This window comes from Odocoileus virginianus, chromosome 17, assembly GCF_023699985.2.
Source record: "Odocoileus virginianus isolate 20LAN1187 ecotype Illinois chromosome 17, Ovbor_1.2, whole genome shotgun sequence".
Taxonomy (NCBI): domain Eukaryota; kingdom Metazoa; phylum Chordata; class Mammalia; order Artiodactyla; family Cervidae; genus Odocoileus; species Odocoileus virginianus.
This window is the reverse complement of record NC_069690.1, coordinates 46,601,412-46,618,748: the sequence shown is the minus strand read 5'-3', so window position 1 is coordinate 46,618,748 and position 17,337 is coordinate 46,601,412. Positions and strand designations below refer to the sequence as shown.

At 59.8% G+C, this 17,337-nt stretch overlaps 1 protein-coding gene across 4 annotated transcripts in view; it reads left to right on the top strand.

The window, feature by feature from the left end:
- The first annotated feature begins 2,619 nt into the window (after positions 1 to 2,619).
- The window catches only part of AATK (apoptosis associated tyrosine kinase), a 40,151-nt gene continuing 25,433 nt past the window's right edge, over positions 2,620 to 17,337 (top strand). The window contains exon 1 of one of the 4 annotated variants that reach the window (XM_070479708.1): positions 2,620 to 3,238. In XM_070479708.1, the coding sequence (XP_070335809.1) occupies positions 3,184 to 3,238 (55 nt within the window). In that variant the 5' untranslated portion in view covers positions 2,620 to 3,183. Of the gene's footprint in view, positions 3,239 to 8,728; positions 8,855 to 17,337 lie in introns of those variants that run through there. The other 3 variants (XM_020875706.2, XM_070479709.1, XM_070479710.1) reach the window with 3 other exon arrangements.

Here is a 17,337-nt window from a genome sequence, read left to right as displayed (position 1 = left end):
GTATGGACCTACCAGGCTTTGTGTATCCATCTGTTGCTGGATGTTGTTAAAAGTTTTCGGTGCCTCCCTTGCTCACCTGATGCCCTAGTCTGGCGCCTGTGCCGTTCCTGACACGGGAGGCCTCTCCCTCTGTCCCAGGGTCTCTTGGACCTTCTCTGGGTCCAGACCCCCTGGGGGGCAGCTCTTTATAGGGAAGGTGCCCCCCCAACTATACTCGGCTTGTCCTTGACCCCATGTTGTCTTCCCTGAGGCTCCTGCCCAAGGCCTCGGTCTCCATGGGCCCAGGTGCCCCGTGTCCATGAGAGAGAAGTGGGGAAGAGGCAGCCCCACTAGCCTGGCCTTGAGGGTGGAGGTGCCTGAGGCAGTGGTCACTCGGTGTGGTGCGCCTGGCCCTCACCACTGTCGGGCCTGGCCCTTGCCTGGGCGGTGGAGGGGTCTGGGGCCCCTCGCTTCCCTAGCATGGTGGCCACATCTTTAGAGATCTCTCTCAAGGGAGTCCGGAGGCAGGCTGGCCACTGGGCACCCTGTGAGCCCTCACCCCTGCGCCCCTTGCCCCCAGCACTGGACGAGCCAGGCTCTCAGTGTGGGGGCTTTGCCCCTGGGGCTCGAGTTTCTACCTCCTCTGTCTTTTCTCAGAGACATGTGTGTGTGTGTGTGTGTGTGTGTGTGCGCATGTGCACGCGTGCGCCTCTGCTGGGGACAGGCCCTCAGGACCTGAGGCTGACGACAGAGCCCCACGCGCCGAGCCTCTCACCTCTGCCCTGCCCAGTGCCCAGCACCCCGCCCTGTCCATTAGACCTTGTCATGCCAATGAAGGGTAAGGCTCATGGCTGGCCTGGAGGCCTTGGACTCAGGGGACCCAGGAAGAGCACAGACAAACCTTCCCCCCTAAATTCCAGCCCCAGCTTTCCGGCTCCCTCATTGGTTGCCAGAGTGCTGGTGGCCAGCCACACACCGGAATCACTGGTCAGAGGACTGGATTACTGGTAGGGGGACTCAGGGCACCCCTGGTTCAACAGTCACCAGGTAGTGGAAACAGCAGGCAGGGCTCCTGGATCGGGCAGGGGAAGGTGTCCCTCGGGTCAGATGGAGTGACAGTGCTGGACCTGCAGCCCTGATGGACTTGTCCTGCCCTACCTGGACCCCGGAGGACATCTGCAACCCTAATGCCCCTGGGGTCTGGCCTTCTGTGTGCCCGTGTGTGCACACATGTGTGTGTTCACAGGTCAGCCTGTCACAGAGGTCTGCACAGAGGGTCTTCTGACCCTGGTCACTGAGGCTGGCCGTGAGAGTCTGAATAGGGTCAACTTAGGGCCACTGGGCATTTCCCCTGCTTGTCCCCAGAGAGTCCCCGGCGCATCGAGGTCCAGGTGTCTGGGGCACCTTCCTGGTGGGCAGAGGCAAGGCCCGTGCTATGCGAGTGGGCAGTGTTGGGCTTTACTCCTGGGTGGGGAGGGGAGACCCCCACTGGAGATCCAGCCCCCTCAACACTGCACACTCCCGGATCGCAGCCCTCAGCCGTCCCTGCCCCTCCCATTGGCCACCCCCCCACCGCCTCCCCCCACCCCGGAATGAGCTCCTTCTGCCTCAACTGCGGCCTGTGGGGCAAGGCTGCTTAGAGTAGAGGCCACACCATCAGGGTCAGTAAGAAGGTTCTGGATGCCTCATGCTCCTCCACAGGCCGGAGGGTCCTGGGACCACCCATGGCAGGGGACCCCACAAGTCTGAGAGGAAAGGAGATCCCTTCCTTTGCCCATGCGGGAACTATCTACACAAGCCCCCTTAGGCTAAGAAGAATGTGTCCTGGCACCCTGAAGGTTGGCCCTAACCATCCTTTCTGTCCCTGCCCAACCCTGTACCATTGATCCTAGCTCTCCCCAAAGCCTGCCGGACCCCCACACCCCGCTGTCCTGCAGCTGGGTCAACCAAGTGGCTTTGCTCATCTGGCCAGAGAATGAATGGATGGATGTAGAGGGAGTGACCCAAGTTACATAAAACTCAAATCCCAGCTACACTGGAACTCTCTCCGCTCCCAGGGGGTGGGGAGGGGCCGGTCCCCAGCCCCCTGGGCGCTCAGCCCGCCGGCCCTCCCGCAGCCGCCGCAGCCGCGCAAGATGGCGCGGCAGGGCGCGCGGCCGGCGGGGAGGGGACGGTTCCTTGGTGCCCGGCGCCGCCGCGCCCGCCCTAAACGCCCGGCGCTGTTCCCTCCCGGGCGGGGGCGGCTGCTCCTTCTCCACGGTTGTCGCAGAGTGGCACAGGCGCGGGCGGTTTGTGCAAAAATAGCACCCCCACCCCCCACCCCGGCGGCGCGGGCGCCGCCCAGAGGGCGCGGGGCAGGACCGGAGCTGCCTCGGAAAGCGGCGTGTGCAGGCCGCGTGCCAGCCCCCGACCCTCGCGTGCCGGGGCCCGCGCCTCCCGGCCACCCCGCGCGCGCTTTCGTATTGCTCCTGCGTGCCACTGTCTCCCCCCCCACCCCCGCGCGCAGCCGTGCCCCCGCCTTCCCGCTCCTCCTCCCCACGCCTCTCTGCCCACCCCCGCGCCTCCAGGTGGCCCCCTCCCGAGACTCCGTCCCGCCCCAGCGCCCCCCCCCCACACCCCGCGGCACCTTTCGCCTCCACGGACCCCTCCCCCATTATCCGTGCCCCCGAGCCTTTGGGTCTCCCATCCCGCGTCACTGAGCCCCCCTCGGGCTTCAGTATACCCCTCCCCGCGTTTCTGTGCACCTTCCGCCTCCCAGCGCCCCCCAGCTTCCGTGCCCCCCATCCTCCGTGCCACCCCCACGTCTCCGGATCTCCCATTCTGCATCTGTGTCCCCGGACCCGTGCCTTCATCCCCCCCGCATTTCCATGCCCCCTCAGCCTTCGGGTCCCCCTGCGCGCGTCTCCGTGCCCCCCCCACCAGCCTGGTAGGGAACCCCCCCGCCGACCCCGCGCGCGCGCTCCCGCCGGTGTTTTCGGACTGCACCGGCCGGGGGAGGCGCCTCGTCTGTCGCCGCCGCCCGCACCCGCACCCGCACCCCGCCGGCCCCGCGGCTGCGGCTGTGGGTGCTGAGCGGGCGCGGCGGCCAAGGCGCGCTCGCACCTGCGGCGGCCGCTCGGGTGATGGCGCGGTGCGGGCCTCGGGCGTCCTGAGCTGATCGCAGCGCCAGTCGGGGGATGCCAAGCCGCGCTGCTGGCTCTGGCCATGTCGTCGTCCTTCTTCAACCCCAGCTTCGCCTTCAGCTCGCACTTCGACCCTGGTGAGTCCCCTGGCCGCGCCCCTTGCCAGCCCTCTGCCCGCTGCGGCTGCCCCTAACCTGCCTAACTGCGGACATTGATGCTTCCTGAGCCGCTGGTTTCCTATTTTGCATGGAAATTAACCCTTTCCTCTCTCTGAGCGGAGCTGCAGACGGAACTGCTTTCCCGCAGGACCCCCTGGAGGCCCAGAGGTGGGCAGGCCTAGGGGTTGGTACCTGCTTGAGGCCTCCAGCAGCCGGGATGGGCAGTGAGGGCACTGCTCGTCCCTGTGGAAGCTTCGATCTCGGGTATCTGGGGCAGGAGGGCCCGTGTTGGGCCAGGTGTCCAGGGGAGGAGGTAGCCAGGACTAAGGGCTCCAGGGAGGGGTGGGAGTGTTGCCCCCCAGGCCCATGGACCCCCTTGCCGGGACTAGCGTGGCAGGCTCCTCCCCAGGCTGGGAGTGCGTTCTGGAGAGCCCTGCCAGGCCACCTAGCCGCCTGCATGGGGAGGTGGGAGCCGTAGCCGACCCACGGGACAGAGCCCATTGAGCACAGGCTCAGAAGAGATGGGCCTCAGTGGGTGCCCAGCCCTTCGGGACAGAGGGATGAGGCCGAGGTGGCGCTGTCAAAGCTGGCTGCAGGGGACATGGGGCCAGGCCTCTTTCCCCCCTTCCCCCAGACTGGCGGCCCTGGCAGCCTGTTTACCCATGGCTGCCTGACCTCCTGGCAGCAGTGGGCCGCCGTGGTGGGCAGAGGGGCTGGGGGCAGCTGAAGCCCTGTCTCTGTCACCAGAAGGTGGTAGACTTTCTTCCCTCTGCCTTCATAGGCCCCGCCACCCGCCCCTCCTTGGCCCTAGTGGGAGATAAGCCCCTGCCCTGGAGCCGTGGCCTAAGGGCCCAGAGTCCCACCCACTTGTCACTGGGGCTCTGGCACAGGCTAATCCAGCCAAAACAAAGGCGGGTGAGCACGTGATGGGCTCTCCTGGGTCTCCCTCCCTGGAGTAGGGCCCAGTTCGTGCAGTGATGCACAGGGTCCCTGGGTTCGGCCCCATCTGAAGGCATTTGGTCTTGGGGGAGGGGAGCAGATGGCAGGTTTCTCTACTGGACTGAAGATGTGGGTGTCCCTGGCTCAGAAATGACTTCCCAAGGCGACTCCCAGAGCTTGGAGAACATGGAGTCACAGTGGATGGCCCCGAACCTGGCAGTGACAGCCCTGGCTGGACTCTGAGGATGGGGGTTGGAGGTGGGGGTGGAGGTGGCCCTGCTGAGCTGTCAGTCCCAGGTTCAGACAGCCTTTTGGGACAGGTATCCAGGTGGCTCCGGGCCAGTGTTCCAGGCGGCGTGGCTCCTGGGCAGCGAGGGTCCAACCTTGGAACCGTAGGCAGGGTGGGGGTGTGTGTGCCAGGACTGACCCGGGGATGGGGGACACCCTCCCCCATGCCCTGCCTCTTGCACTCTTTGTAGGGCCCATACCTCCCCTGTGTGGGTTCAGTACACTCTCCCCCACCAAACACACACTCGGGTGTATCCCAGCACGAGACCCTTCCCCCATCTTAGAGAAACAACTAAGCTTGCTCCTCTTGCAAATGTTTCTGTTAACAGCTGTGATCAGTGTAATTATAATGTGTCAGTTTAAGGACTTAGCAGGGGAAAAAGTTGTCAGGAGACAAGGGGAGGTTTGCTCTTTTCAGGTGGAATGAAGGGGAGAGCCCTGCCCCACTGTGGGAGGGGCCCCCCTGGATGGTAAAGGTGGGTTGCCTGCTGGGGTGCAGAACTCCTGGGCTCCTTGCTGGCCCGCATGTGGGCATTGGGAAGGAGGAGAGGTGGAGTCCTCTGCCCTCCCGCTAAATGCCTAGCATTCAGAGCCCAGCTCCCACCCGTTGGGGTGCCCCCTGCCCATCCTTGCCTTCTAGAGTCTCAGTTTTCTCATCTGTGAAAGGGGATAGCAGCGCCTACACCAGGCTCGGTTAGGGGTTAAGCACCCTAGGAAAACCTGACCCTCAATGAACACTGGCTGCTCTTTTAGAGGGGCTGGTGTATGGAGACAAGGCCACAGTGGCATGTGGCTTTCCTCTGTCCCCAAAGTGGGGAGAGATGGTTTTTTTCGAGGTTGACTCCTGTCTAAATGGGGACCCTGCTTGGGATCCACCAAACTCAGAGGGCAGGGGATAGTCGTGTTTGTGGCTGTCTCGGAGTTTTGTTTCTGTGGTTGCTAACACTCTGGGGTGGATAGAGGGACCCAGCCTGGGCTGAGGGTCCTCAGAGTGTCACCAGGCCAGGTTTGTTGCCTACTGCCAGTTCTGTGTCCATCATGGATTCTATGGTAGTTCTCCATAGAGGTGGTGACAACGGTGGCAGTTATGTAGAGTGAAGGGGGCTGAGTTTGAGGCTCTGGCTCTAGGCATGTGCTTGAGTGCTGTATGGGTGCTGGGGGACCTTATTTAAACTCAGCTCCTGCCTGGGCCACCATCACCTATCAGATATGGGCAGAGCAGGCCCCTAGAGGAGGCCAGGCCTGAGCATGTTCTCCTGGGACCACAGCCTGGCACAGGCGTGCATCTGGAAGGGCTGCCTCTTCTGGGGTTCAGCTCTTCCCACCATGTGGGTGACTTCGGGGATTTCTGGTCAGTCACAGACCTCTGACCTCAGTGCTGTGTGGCCTTGGGCCAGTCACTCAACCTCTCTGAGACTCAGCCCCACACAGATGAAACCTCACTCTGGGGAGACTGGGTGGGTGGGATATGGAAGCCAAGAACTGAGGTGTGAGGAGGGTGTCGCGCGGGAGCCAGGAGCACCTGGGCGGAGCTGGTGGGGGAGGCGTGGCCTTGAGGGGGCGGGGCTTGCCTCTCCGGCGCTCTCTGAGGCAGAGGGCCACCCTCGTTTCTCACCTTCTCAAGCCTTGGGCGGACTGGGGGCAGCCCAGGCCCTCAGCAGGTGCCTGGCAGGCCTCAGTCAGAGCTCTGCAGCCCAGGGCCTGGAGCTGTCTCAAGACCCCTGGGGCAGGTAGTGGAGCAACCCCGCCCTGATCCCATGGCCCTCTCTGTGCCTCTGGTTCTTAATCTGGAACATTAATCTGGAGGTGGGCATTACTGTGGTGCCCACTGAGTGCTGGGTGCAGGCCAGTCCCCAGACAGTGCCAGTCAAGGCTGACCTTGGGGCAGGGGTCACTGTGGATCATTCGAGGGGACTTGGAGTTTGAGGAAACTCATGGAAGCCAAGGCAGCCCCCAGCCTCTTGGTCACGTCCTGCTGCCTGCCCACGTTCTCGCCCTGAGCCTGGCTCTGCCGGGAGCGCGCTCCACCGGCGTTAACGCATGTGCAGCGCCAGCTCAGGGCTGGGCAGGCTCGGGCCTTTGGATGAAGGTATTGCTGGGGGACAGGGCACAGGGAGGGCATTCCGGCTAGGTGTGGTTTGGCCTGCATGGGGACGGGTGCACTTGGGGACTTGAGGGCTGAGAAGGACCCCAGGAATGAGTTCTTGCGGCCCTGGAGGTCCCACTCCATGGCTGATGGACATGTGCTCATGGTAGTTCTCGAAATTGGTGGCCCAGCGTTCACTGCCTGCTGTCCATGGGGCCTGGCTGAAGGCAGATGCTCCCAGGCTTGGCCTGGTGGCAGGAGGGCATAGAGAGCCAGTCCTTTGATATGTGTCACTGCCCCTTCCCAGGCCCGGGAAAGACTGGCCTCAGGGTGGAAGCTGCAGCTATTGGGCTGAGTCTAGGGGCGGGGCCAACTCAGGGCAGGAGGGAGGTCACAATATCCCCAGGGCAGTTTCTTTGTATTCTGGAACATTCTCCAGGAAGCCAGACTATGCCTTTCTCTCAGAGGGGCTGTTTCTCCCCCACAAATCCCTGTGCAACTTTATACACGCAGGTGCTCAGGCTCACACATGTGAACACACATGAATGCTCACAGATGCCTTCACGTGTGTATAATGATGCGCAGAGTCTAGGCAGGGCTGTGGTCCCCTGGGGGCGAGTGGTCAAGGGCATGGCTTGGTGGGGGGGACCTGATCCACCCTCACCCTTGGCCCTCAGCCTTACATCAGAGATGGACTGAGCCACCGGGTCCTGGTGGCCTGAGGCTTGGGGAGCCTGCAGCCGTCCCTCCCGTGGCTGAGCCTGAAGGACTGCCCTGCTGTCACCTGGCCGTCCTTGTCCAAGGTGGGCCGAGCCTTGGCCCCTCCACCTGCCGTCACTGTCCTTGAGCATGTCCGCTGGTTCTCTATCCTCCTAATGCCCTACCTTCCCTAGGTGAGGGCGCCTGGGTGGAATGCGTGTGTGTGTGCCAAGTCGCTTCAGTTGTGTTCGACTCTGCGACCCTATAGCCTGCTAGGCTCCTCTGTCCATGGGGTTCTCCAAGCAATAATACTGGAGTGGGTTGCCATGCCCCCTTCCAGGAGATCTTCGTGACCCAGGGACTTGAACCCACATCTCTTATGTCTCCTGCACTGGCACGCAGGTTCTTTACTGCTAGTGCCACCTGGGAAGCCCCAATAGTATTCCCCCAAATTCATGCCCACCTGGAGTCTCAGGATGGGACTTTGTTTGTAAATAGGGCATTTGGTGCTGTCGTAAGTTAAGATGAAGCCATCCTGCCTTGTGCTCAGTCGCTCAGTTGTGTCCCACTCTTTGTGACCCTATGGACTGTAGCCCACCAGGCTCCCCTGTCCATGGGATTCTCCAGGCAAGAATACTTGAGGGGGTTGCCATGCCCTCCTCCAGGGGATCTTGCCAACCCAGGTCTCCCGCATTGCAGGTGGATTCTTTACCATCTGAGCCACCAGGGAAGACCCTCATCCTGGCTTAGGGAAACCTATATCTATGGCTGGGGTCCTTCCAAGAGAGCTGAGGGAGACTCGGGAGAGACGAGGACATCCTGTGCCCTGTGATGACGGAGGCAAAATAGGCTGATGCAGCCACGAGCCAAGGAAGGCCTGAAGCTGGGAGAGGTGGGAAGGGTCATGCCCTGGAGCCTCCGGAGGGAGTGTGGCCCTCACATGGGATGTCCAGCCTCCGAGCATCAGACAGTCCTGTGTGCTGAGGCCCCAGTCTATGGCACATTTTGACAGCAGCCCCAGGGCACTCCTGCAGGGCAGCTCTGAGCCCCACGGGGCCTGGGCCGGGGCCGAGCCTGCCTGTGCCTTCATGCTAGCCTCCGTCTCCTCTGTGTAAACTGGGCCAGCCCTGCCCACCTGGAGGCGTCTTTGGAGGCAAGCGTGGGAACACGTGTGTAGGCGCCTCTGAACTCGCGCGTTCACTGGACCGCGGTGATGGGAGGGCGGCCTCGGCCTGGACCAGCGCGCCCTCCTCTGGGCACCTCAGGCCTCACTCTCCAGCCTCTGGTTGCCTCTCACAGAGGAACCAGCCCCAGCAGGACAGGCGGCCGTGGCCTCCCCGCCCCCGGCAGAGGAAGCCGGCAGAGGAAATGAGGGCAGCGGACGCCGGGCCGGAGCCAGCTCCCAGGCGGCCTGTCTGGCGTGTCGCGGTAGACAGTGTCCACGCCAGGTCCCTGCCTTCCTCCACCAGGGTCAGGTTGGGGGGCCGGGGCCAGATGCCCTGGGCTCAGGGAAGGTCTGCGAAGGGCGACTCTGGGGTTAGACCAGCAGTCGGAGCCACACGGGAGCGGCCACCCAGAGCTGGGTATGTGGGGGTTTCTGGAGACCTGTGGGCTCCCTCACAGCCAGCCCAGGGCTGGAGGGCAGTGAGCAGACAGGGGCTTGTATTCGAGAGACCCCCCCAGTCCCTGCTCCAGCTCTGCCAGAGGAAGCGGTGGGACAGGAATGAACAGGGCCAGGGCAGGGGGCGGTGCTGGGCAGCCCGGGGGGGCACTTGTTGCGGGGTGTGTAAGGAGAGGTGGCAGGGTGCTGGCCAGCATCTGAAGGCTGGGGCAGAGTCGCCTCTCAGGGTGGGATGTGGCTGGGCCTGGCCTTGCTCACTCCTGGTGAGGGTGCACTGGTGCCTTCTGGAGACGGAGGCTAGCATGAAGGCACAGGCAGGCTCGGCCCCGGCCCAGGCCCCGTGGGGCTCAGAGCTGCCCTGCAGGAGTGCCCTGGGGCTGCTGTCAAAATGTGCCATAGACTGGGAGGGGGTTGGGCACGTGGGCCTGCTGGCCATGGGTGGTCAGGGATACAGCTTGCCTGTTCCTGGGAGCCAGGGCAGGGGCAGGGGACCTGAGCCCCAGACCTGGGCTCTGCGTAAGTCACCACGTGCTGAGGCTGGCGTGGGAGATGGGCAGCAGGATGATGTTTCGGATGCTGTCAGGCACCATGGGAGGTCTTTGTACGGATGGGGGTCATTGTGGAGAGGGTCCCGCAGGACTCATGTTCTGCTCCTGCCTTTGTAAAATTCTGAATGATTTCACACTGGGCCCTCAGATGCTGACGGGTTTGGTTTCCCAGGTGGTGGTGCTAGTGGTAAAGAACTCACCTGCCAGTGCAGCAGACATAAAGATGTGGGTTCAATCCCTGGGTCAGGAAGATGCCCTGGAGGAGGGCATGGCAACCCATTCCAGTATTTTTACCCAGAGAATCCCATCGACAGAGGAGCCTGGTGGACTAAAGTCCATGGGGTCACAGAGAGTCGGACATGACTAGTCGACTTAGCACGCATGCACGCTGCAGATTGTGCAGCTGGTCCTCCTACTTGGGGCCAACCTGTCCAGTCTTAGGGTTCAGTTGGGAGGGCCCTGGGCAGGCGGTCACTTGTAGGGGGCCGTGGTGCCTGTGTCACAGGCTGGTTCCCTTTGGTGGGGAGCTGCTGTGATCCCGGGCCAGTGGTTTGGCTCTGCTATAGCTGTGAGGCCCATCTGGATGTCCCAGGACCGCCCTGGGAAGAAGGACTCCCACTATGAGGGGATGCTCATACATGCTCATACACAGGGTGTACATACGAATGAATTTCACTAGTCCTGCTGGTCCTCACCCCCAAGGTCGCTCCATACTGGTAGTGAAACAGCCCTGCCATCTACGGCCCAGCTCTCGGCCCAGCCATCGATGGACACAGCCTTCTGCCCAGCTCTGGGCACCCTAGTGCCATCTCTCCCTGTCTGTCCAGGCTTTATTGAGATATGATTCCTGTACTGTACGATTCATCCACTTCCAGTGTGCTTTTCACTGTACACACAGACATGTGCGGCCATGACCACAGTTCAGAACACTTCTGTCCCCCCATCTGCTTCCCATCTCTGGAGGTCACCCATCTGGATGTTTCCTGCCTGCGGGTGTGCAGCTCAGGGCCATCTGTCTCTCTCTCCACATGCGTCTGGTTCCATGGTGGGAATGAGGGGAGTGGGCCTGGGTCTGGGGGTGGCTTTCATGGAAGCCGAAGGTGGGGTCACCCCACACAGACCCCTGCCCAGCAGTCAGCCTCGTGGCCCTGTCCCCTGAGCTGTTCCAGGAGCACCGCGGGGCAGCCTCACCCACCTCTTCCCCCAGCCTGACTCACACTCGAGGAGACGCCTCGAGTGCCCTTCTGGGGGTTTGTTGGCCGTTTGGAGTCATCGTCTGGGATTGCCCGTGGGAGCCAGGCCTGCCCAGCTGTGGGTGGCATTTGTATGTTCTGGAGTCAAGCTCTTGGTCAGAGATGGGTGTTAGGGTGGCATTTCCACGTCTTCACCATCTCGTTGGTCTGGGGCCCTAGTAGCTTCAGGGTGTGTAGGCGCCGCTGGCATGAGTCTTTCCCAATCCCGTGCTCAGTAGCATCAGACTGGTGGCTTGAGAGGGGCTGTGGTGGGAGAATTTGCACCCCAGGAGCCCGCAAAGTCTCCACGTTGGAAATCCCCTTCTGTCTCTTTTTTCCAGAAAGCCGGTTGTTAAGCGTTACGAGAAAATCAGGGTTGTAGGCCAGTTTTGTTTTTTTTTTAATATTTATTTATTTGGCTGGGTCTTAGTTGCAGCATGTGCAATCTTTCATTGTGGCGTGCTAACTCTGAATTGTGGCATGTGGGATCTGACGGGAGATCGAACCTGGGCCCCCTGCATTGGGAGCACAGAGTTTTAACCACTTGACCGCCAGGGAAGTCCTTAGGCTAGCTTGTTAATCCCAGGAAGCTGCCTGGAATCGTTTTGACGTGAGGCAGGCATCCCCAAGAGGCAGTTTCTGGTCCCTGGGGATGAATGACTCAGAGGGATGGTCCCGCTTCCTCTTGGGGCCACTCAGCCTGGCGGGAGTCCCTGGGTAGGGCCTGCTTGGGCGGGCAGGGCCAGGGCCGAACAGTCCTGCTCACAGCTGAGGCCACACCTGGCCTGGGCCCTGCCCCTGCCCTCCTGCTTCCCCAGCTCGCCTCACACTACTTTCTGCCCCACAGTGGCGTCCAGGCAGAAGCTTGGAGGCCAGGATGGCAGGAAGTTCTGGGCTTGGGCTGCCCACCCCTCCCTGAGTAGCTGGTGGTGGAGTGGGAGCCAGTGCATTAGATTCTGTTTTATTTTTCCTTCTTGTGACGGGTGGTCCTGCAAGTCCTCTCTGAGACTCACTGTGGCTGCGGTGTGTTCTGCGATGCCTCCTGGGTCTGGTGATGCACTAGATCTGAGCCTCGCTGCCTCCAGCCTCTGCCCAGCTGCTCCCCAACGCCTGCCCAGTCCTGCTCCCTGCCCAGGCTTGTGAGCGAGACTCCTTCATCTGACTCAGGACCCTCAAGGTGACCCCATGCCCCGCAGGTGTCAGGGTAGGGTCCCCAAGTGAGCAGGAGGGGCAGGCATCCCTGGGGGTTGTCCTTAGGTCCCTGCAGGGTTGTGGAGGGACCAGTGGGGAAACAGTTTGTGCAGGGGGGACAGTGTTGGTGGCAGTGGCCCTGGGAACAGAGAGACAGGGACGTAGGGGCCAGTATGTGGGTGGGAGTAGGTGAGCACATGTGTAAATGTGTGAGTGCATATGCGCCTATGTATGCGTGAGTGTGAGGACATGGGGGCGTGTGTGTGACTGTGTCCCCTCCCTGGTTCTCTGGGGAGGAGGCCCAGGCCCTTGGCTCTCCTCTGCCGCTGGTGGGTGAGACCCCTTGGGCTCCCTCTTAGGCTCTGGGTGATGTTGTAGCTCCTGACCCCACTAGATGGCAGGAGCAGGACTGACACCTGCCACACTGACTGTCCAGCCACCTAAGCTAAGGGTCTGTGGTCCAGGGCTGGGAAAAGAGCCCTCCTGTGTGGGCAGCTGCCGTGACCCATGTGACCCGTGGCTGTCGCGGGGTGGTGCCTCCCAGCTGCTTGTTTGCATGTCCGTGGACTTTGCTGGGTCTGGATCCCTCAATTCAGGTTGATTCTTAAGCCGGCAGAGTGGCTGCAGCCACTTCGCAGCCGGACACCTGACTTCCCTTCCCTGGGGGAAGTAGTGCCCCCCACCTTCCAGCCCATCCGGGGTGCAAGACCATTCGGATTACCTGCTCACCCACCCCTTCCCCTCTGTCCTTGCAGCAGAGGCGTCCACACCTGTCTCTCTACATTAGGCCATCCAGACTAGGCGGTGACAGGGTCTGGAAGTTTCTGGGGTGGGGGCAAGGGGCACAGCCTCCCCACCCAGGTGCCCCTTGGGCCCCTCTCACCGGCTGGGGATGGAGTCGGGGCAGCTGTGGAGGTTGGGGGGGCTGCACCCCTGCTCAGAGCTGTATCCTGAGATGGGGTAGGTGAGCCTGGAGGGGTGTCTGTCAGCTGGGACTGGGGGCTGTCCATGACTGCCCCGATGCAGTGCCAGCTCTTGGGGTGCGGGCCTCGTGCAGATGCACCTTCATCTGGGGAGGCCCCGGGGGAGGCAGGGATGCTGGGGCCCAGCGGCCAGTGCATCTGAGCTGTCGGGTCTCTGAGTTCAGTCGCCAGTGTCCTTTCGTTTCTCCACCTGCCCCCAGACATCTGGGGGAGGGAGAAGCAAGGAGACAGATGGGTTGGGCCTGGGAACTGCCTCGGAGGCTCCACACAAGCGCAGTGACCTGCTTCCCTTCCTCTTCTGGGCAGAGGGCCGCTGCGTTCCCATCTGAGGATTCTGTTCCTCTCGGGAGGAACTTCCATGTCTGGGCCCTTGGCCAAACCTTTGCCAAGAAACTGCCCCATGGGCCCCCTGGCACTGGATCCGCCTTCCGGATGGCTTGTGGGGTATGGACGCCCCTCCTGCTGGCCCCTGTCCCGGGAAGCCCTAGACTCTTGCTGCTTGCCTCAGCTGGGGTCCGGAGGTGGGGGTACCGGGGCCAGTTGATTGGCTCCTGGCCGTCTGGGCAGGCCGAGCGCCTCCCCTCCCTCGGTCTGCTTGCCGCAGCCTCGTAACTCAGAGACGCCTGCCTGGTTGCACAGCTCCTTCCTGTATAAGATCCTGTTTGCATCACCGGGCTTGGGGGGCAGGGGCACTGGTGTCAGCATGTCCTCAGATGCCCTGCCTGGGCCCCAAGGCCTGCTGGTGACGCTGAGTGTGAGCCCCCATCGGCTGCACCTGCCCCAGGCGGGGAGGCTGGGGCGCTGGAAATACTGGGGTGCGTGGCCGTCTTGCCAAAGCCAGACTTATTGTCTGGGCTTGGCGGAAGGAGCTCTGGGGGGAGCAGTGAGCCATCTAGGGGCACGTTGGGGGTGCCCACTCTTGGGGGCCATCAGGGTTGGCACACCCCTGACTTGGTCTCTACAGGTGTCAGACTGCTAATTAACTTTTTTTTTTAATTGAGGTGAAATTCATGTGACATTCATATGTGCACATGCAAAGTTGCTTTGGTCATGGCCAACTCTTTGTAATGCTATGGACTGTAACACACCAGGCTCCCCTGTCCATGAGATTCTCCAGGCAAGAATACTGGAGTGGGTTGCCATTTCCTTCTCCAGGGAGTCTTTCTGACCCAAAGATCGAACCCGTGTCTCTTAAGTCTCCTACATTGGCAGGTGGGTTCGTAACTAGCGCCACCTGGGAAGCCCTAAATTCATATGACGTGAAATGAACCACTTTGTAGGGTATGGTTCAGTGTTAGTACATTCACGGGGCTGTGCAGCTTCCGGCTCTATTTCCAGAGCCTTCCACCACCCCCAAAAAGAAGCCCTGTGCCACTCCAGTGCCCCCAGCCCCTGCTCACTGGACTTGCTTGTTCTGGACACGCGGTGCCGTGGAGGAGCTGTAGAAATCACCCACGGCTCCTCCACCAGCCGTGCTGGGGCCCCTCTTTTCTCACATCCTCACCAACACTGGTTATTTTCCGCTTTAAAGATCATGGCCGTCCTAGTAGCTCAGATGGCTCACTTATTCTTCAGAGTGGCGGCCGGGCCGCTTCCAGCAGAGGCACTGGGCTAACTGGAAATGCTTCCTGAGTGTGTGTGTCTCAGGCTCCCGAGGATGTTGAGATCGAGCCAGGCCAAGGGTACAGCGAGGGTGAAGGAGCCGCAGGGGGATGGCCCCCAAAGGGCAGCCGGGCAGGTAGAGGGCTTGGAGAGGACTTACGGGTGGCGCTTTTGGAAGATGGCTTCAGTCCTGGGTGAAGAATCACCTGGAAGCCACAGAGCCCTGAGGAGTTTGGGCAGGGTCGGGCCGTGGGTTGGAACTCAGTGGCCTCAGCGGGGCTGGACTTGGGCAGTGGACAAGAGGGATCCAGAGGCAGCTGGGGTATCCCACTTGGGGAAGGGACGGGAGGGACCTGGGGAGCAGGTTTGCCTTGAGGTTGACATGGATTCTATGCTGTGTTTGGTTTGAGATGCTCCAGGACACCCAAGGGAAGGGCCGGGGCCAGGTGGCCACTGGGGTCTGGGACCCCAGAGGAAACTGGGGACCAGGGTATGAGGTGGGGTTGGAGTTGGCCTTGATGGGGTCAGGGAAGGGGTGTAGGCCCAGCCTGGGCCCACTTGGGGAGGAGGTGGAGGGGGTCCAGCCAAGAACAGTGAAGGGAGTGGCTGAGAAGGTAGAGGTGTGGGGGCCATCCCAGGACCCAGAACACAGTCCAACCTGCTGTCCTTCCTGCACTCTGGCCTCGAGATGTGGCCACAAACAGAGACCCTTTGAGTGGGTCCACTGACCTCAGGATGGCTGGAATCTCTGATCTTTTTCTTGGCTGATCAAGGGCACCTCCACCTTCCACCTCTGTGTCCCTGGGGAAACCTTGCTTGCCTCCAACCAGGGAGGCTCCCCCGAATGGGGGTTGAGTGTGGGAATGGGCGGCAGAAAGGGACCTGTGGAGACCCAGGACCCTGGGACACCAGGACAAAGTCTGGGCTCCAGTCTGTGTGTGGTGAGTCCGTGGGGGTCTTTAAAGGCAGGAGTGATGGGGATAGGTGTGGGTGATAATTAAACAAAATTATACACGTCTGATTCTAGACGTAGTACATGCTTATTGTAGAAAATATGAAAACTGCAGACGAGAAGGTATTAACCACCCAGAATTCTACCACCCAAGACAACAATCACTGTTCACATTTTGAGTTATTTTCTTCCTTTTTTTTTTTACATGGTTGTGATCAGGATTTATAAACAATTCTATGTCCTGCCTCTTGTTTTCAGCTTTACTGAAGTATAATAGAAACAAACTAAACTGCACATGTTTAAAGTGTGGGATTTGATGGATTTTGGTGTAGAGATATGTCAAAACTCATGAAATGTATTTATTTGGGAGACCCCATGAAACCTTGACCCCATAGTCAAATAACAAGCATTTGCTTTGAGCCCAACTTGTGTTTCCTTGTGTATCCTCCCCTTAAAAAAAAAAAAAATTATTTATTTATTTAGGCTGCGTTGGGTCTTAGTTATGTCATGTGAGATCTATTGCAGTTCCAGGGCTTAGTTGCTCTCCGGGCATGTGGGATCTTTGTTCCCTGACCAGGGATCAAACCCACCTCCCCTGCATTGCAAGGCAGATTCTTAACCCTGGACCACCAGGGAAATTCCCTTCCTTTTTAAAAATTAGCACAAAGTTGTTATTTCCTTGTTTATTTAAAACATTTCCTTACATTCACTCTCTATGGGTTCTTTTGCAGATGTACCATTGTTTTTTTATTGAATCCTTCTTTTATTGTGATTATTTAGGCTGTTTTTACTCTTATAAATACCACTGCAAGGAACATCTCTGTGAGATGTGATTCCTGCCTGCGTCATTAATGTGCTCCTTCCTTTGTTTTTATTCTGGATTTGTGTGCTATCCGGGCTGCTCTCTCATTTGAATTCCCAGACTGGGAATTACTTGGCCCGAGAGTTGGCAGGTCTCCCAGGGCCTTCTCGCATGTCTCCAAGTTGCTTTCTAAAGGCTGCTCTGACTTATATCCACCAGGGCATCTGGGTAGCTAACTGATCCTGGTGTGCAGGCTTTGGCCAGACACCAACTTCTAAGAACTCCTGTGGTCGGGAAGCTGATATCCGGTGTGATTTCATTTCTTTGATTGTGGATGAGGCTGCACGTTTTCTTGTGGACTAGACAAACTCTATTTCCTTGTTTGTGGCTGACTGTGTATAGTTTGCTTGTGTATGTTTTGAGGTCATAAAGTATTTTTATATTTTGTTGATTGTGTTCCCCCCCAAAGTAGTAACATCAGCCTTTGACAAATTTTCCGTCAACCATTCTTCCTGGTTTGTTGCTTGCCTTTAATTTGGAGCTCTATGGGCTTCCCTGCTAGGGAAGAATCCGCCAGCAATGCAGGAGACCCTGGTTCAATTCCTGGGTCGGGAAGATCTGCTAGTGAAGGGATAGGCTACCTCCCCCCCACCCCAATATTCTTGGGCTTCCCTTGCGGTTCAGCTGATAAAGAATCCACCTGCAATGCGGGAGACATGGGTTCAATCCCTGGGTTGGGAAGATCTCCTGCAGAAGGGAAAGGCTACCCACGCCAGTATTCTGGCCTGGAGAATTCCATGGGCTGTATAGTCCATGGGGCGCAAGGAGTCAGACATGACTGAGCCACTTTCACTTATGGAACATACATTTTTATGTGGCCAAACCCATTGATCTTTCATGATGCCTTCCATTGCTTTTAGCTTAAAAATCCCTCTCCATGAAGAAGGCTGATATTTACCTACTTTTTCTCAGATGCTATAATTTGACTCACTGATGTTGATCTGAAGTTATTCTGGAGTGTGGTCTGAGATGAGACAGCTAATTTCCCTGGCCCGCTCTCAAGTCACGGGGCCAGGTGTTCTGTGCGGTTGGGGGTGGGAATCTCCCACCCAGGCCAGGCCTGGCTCTGGGCTGT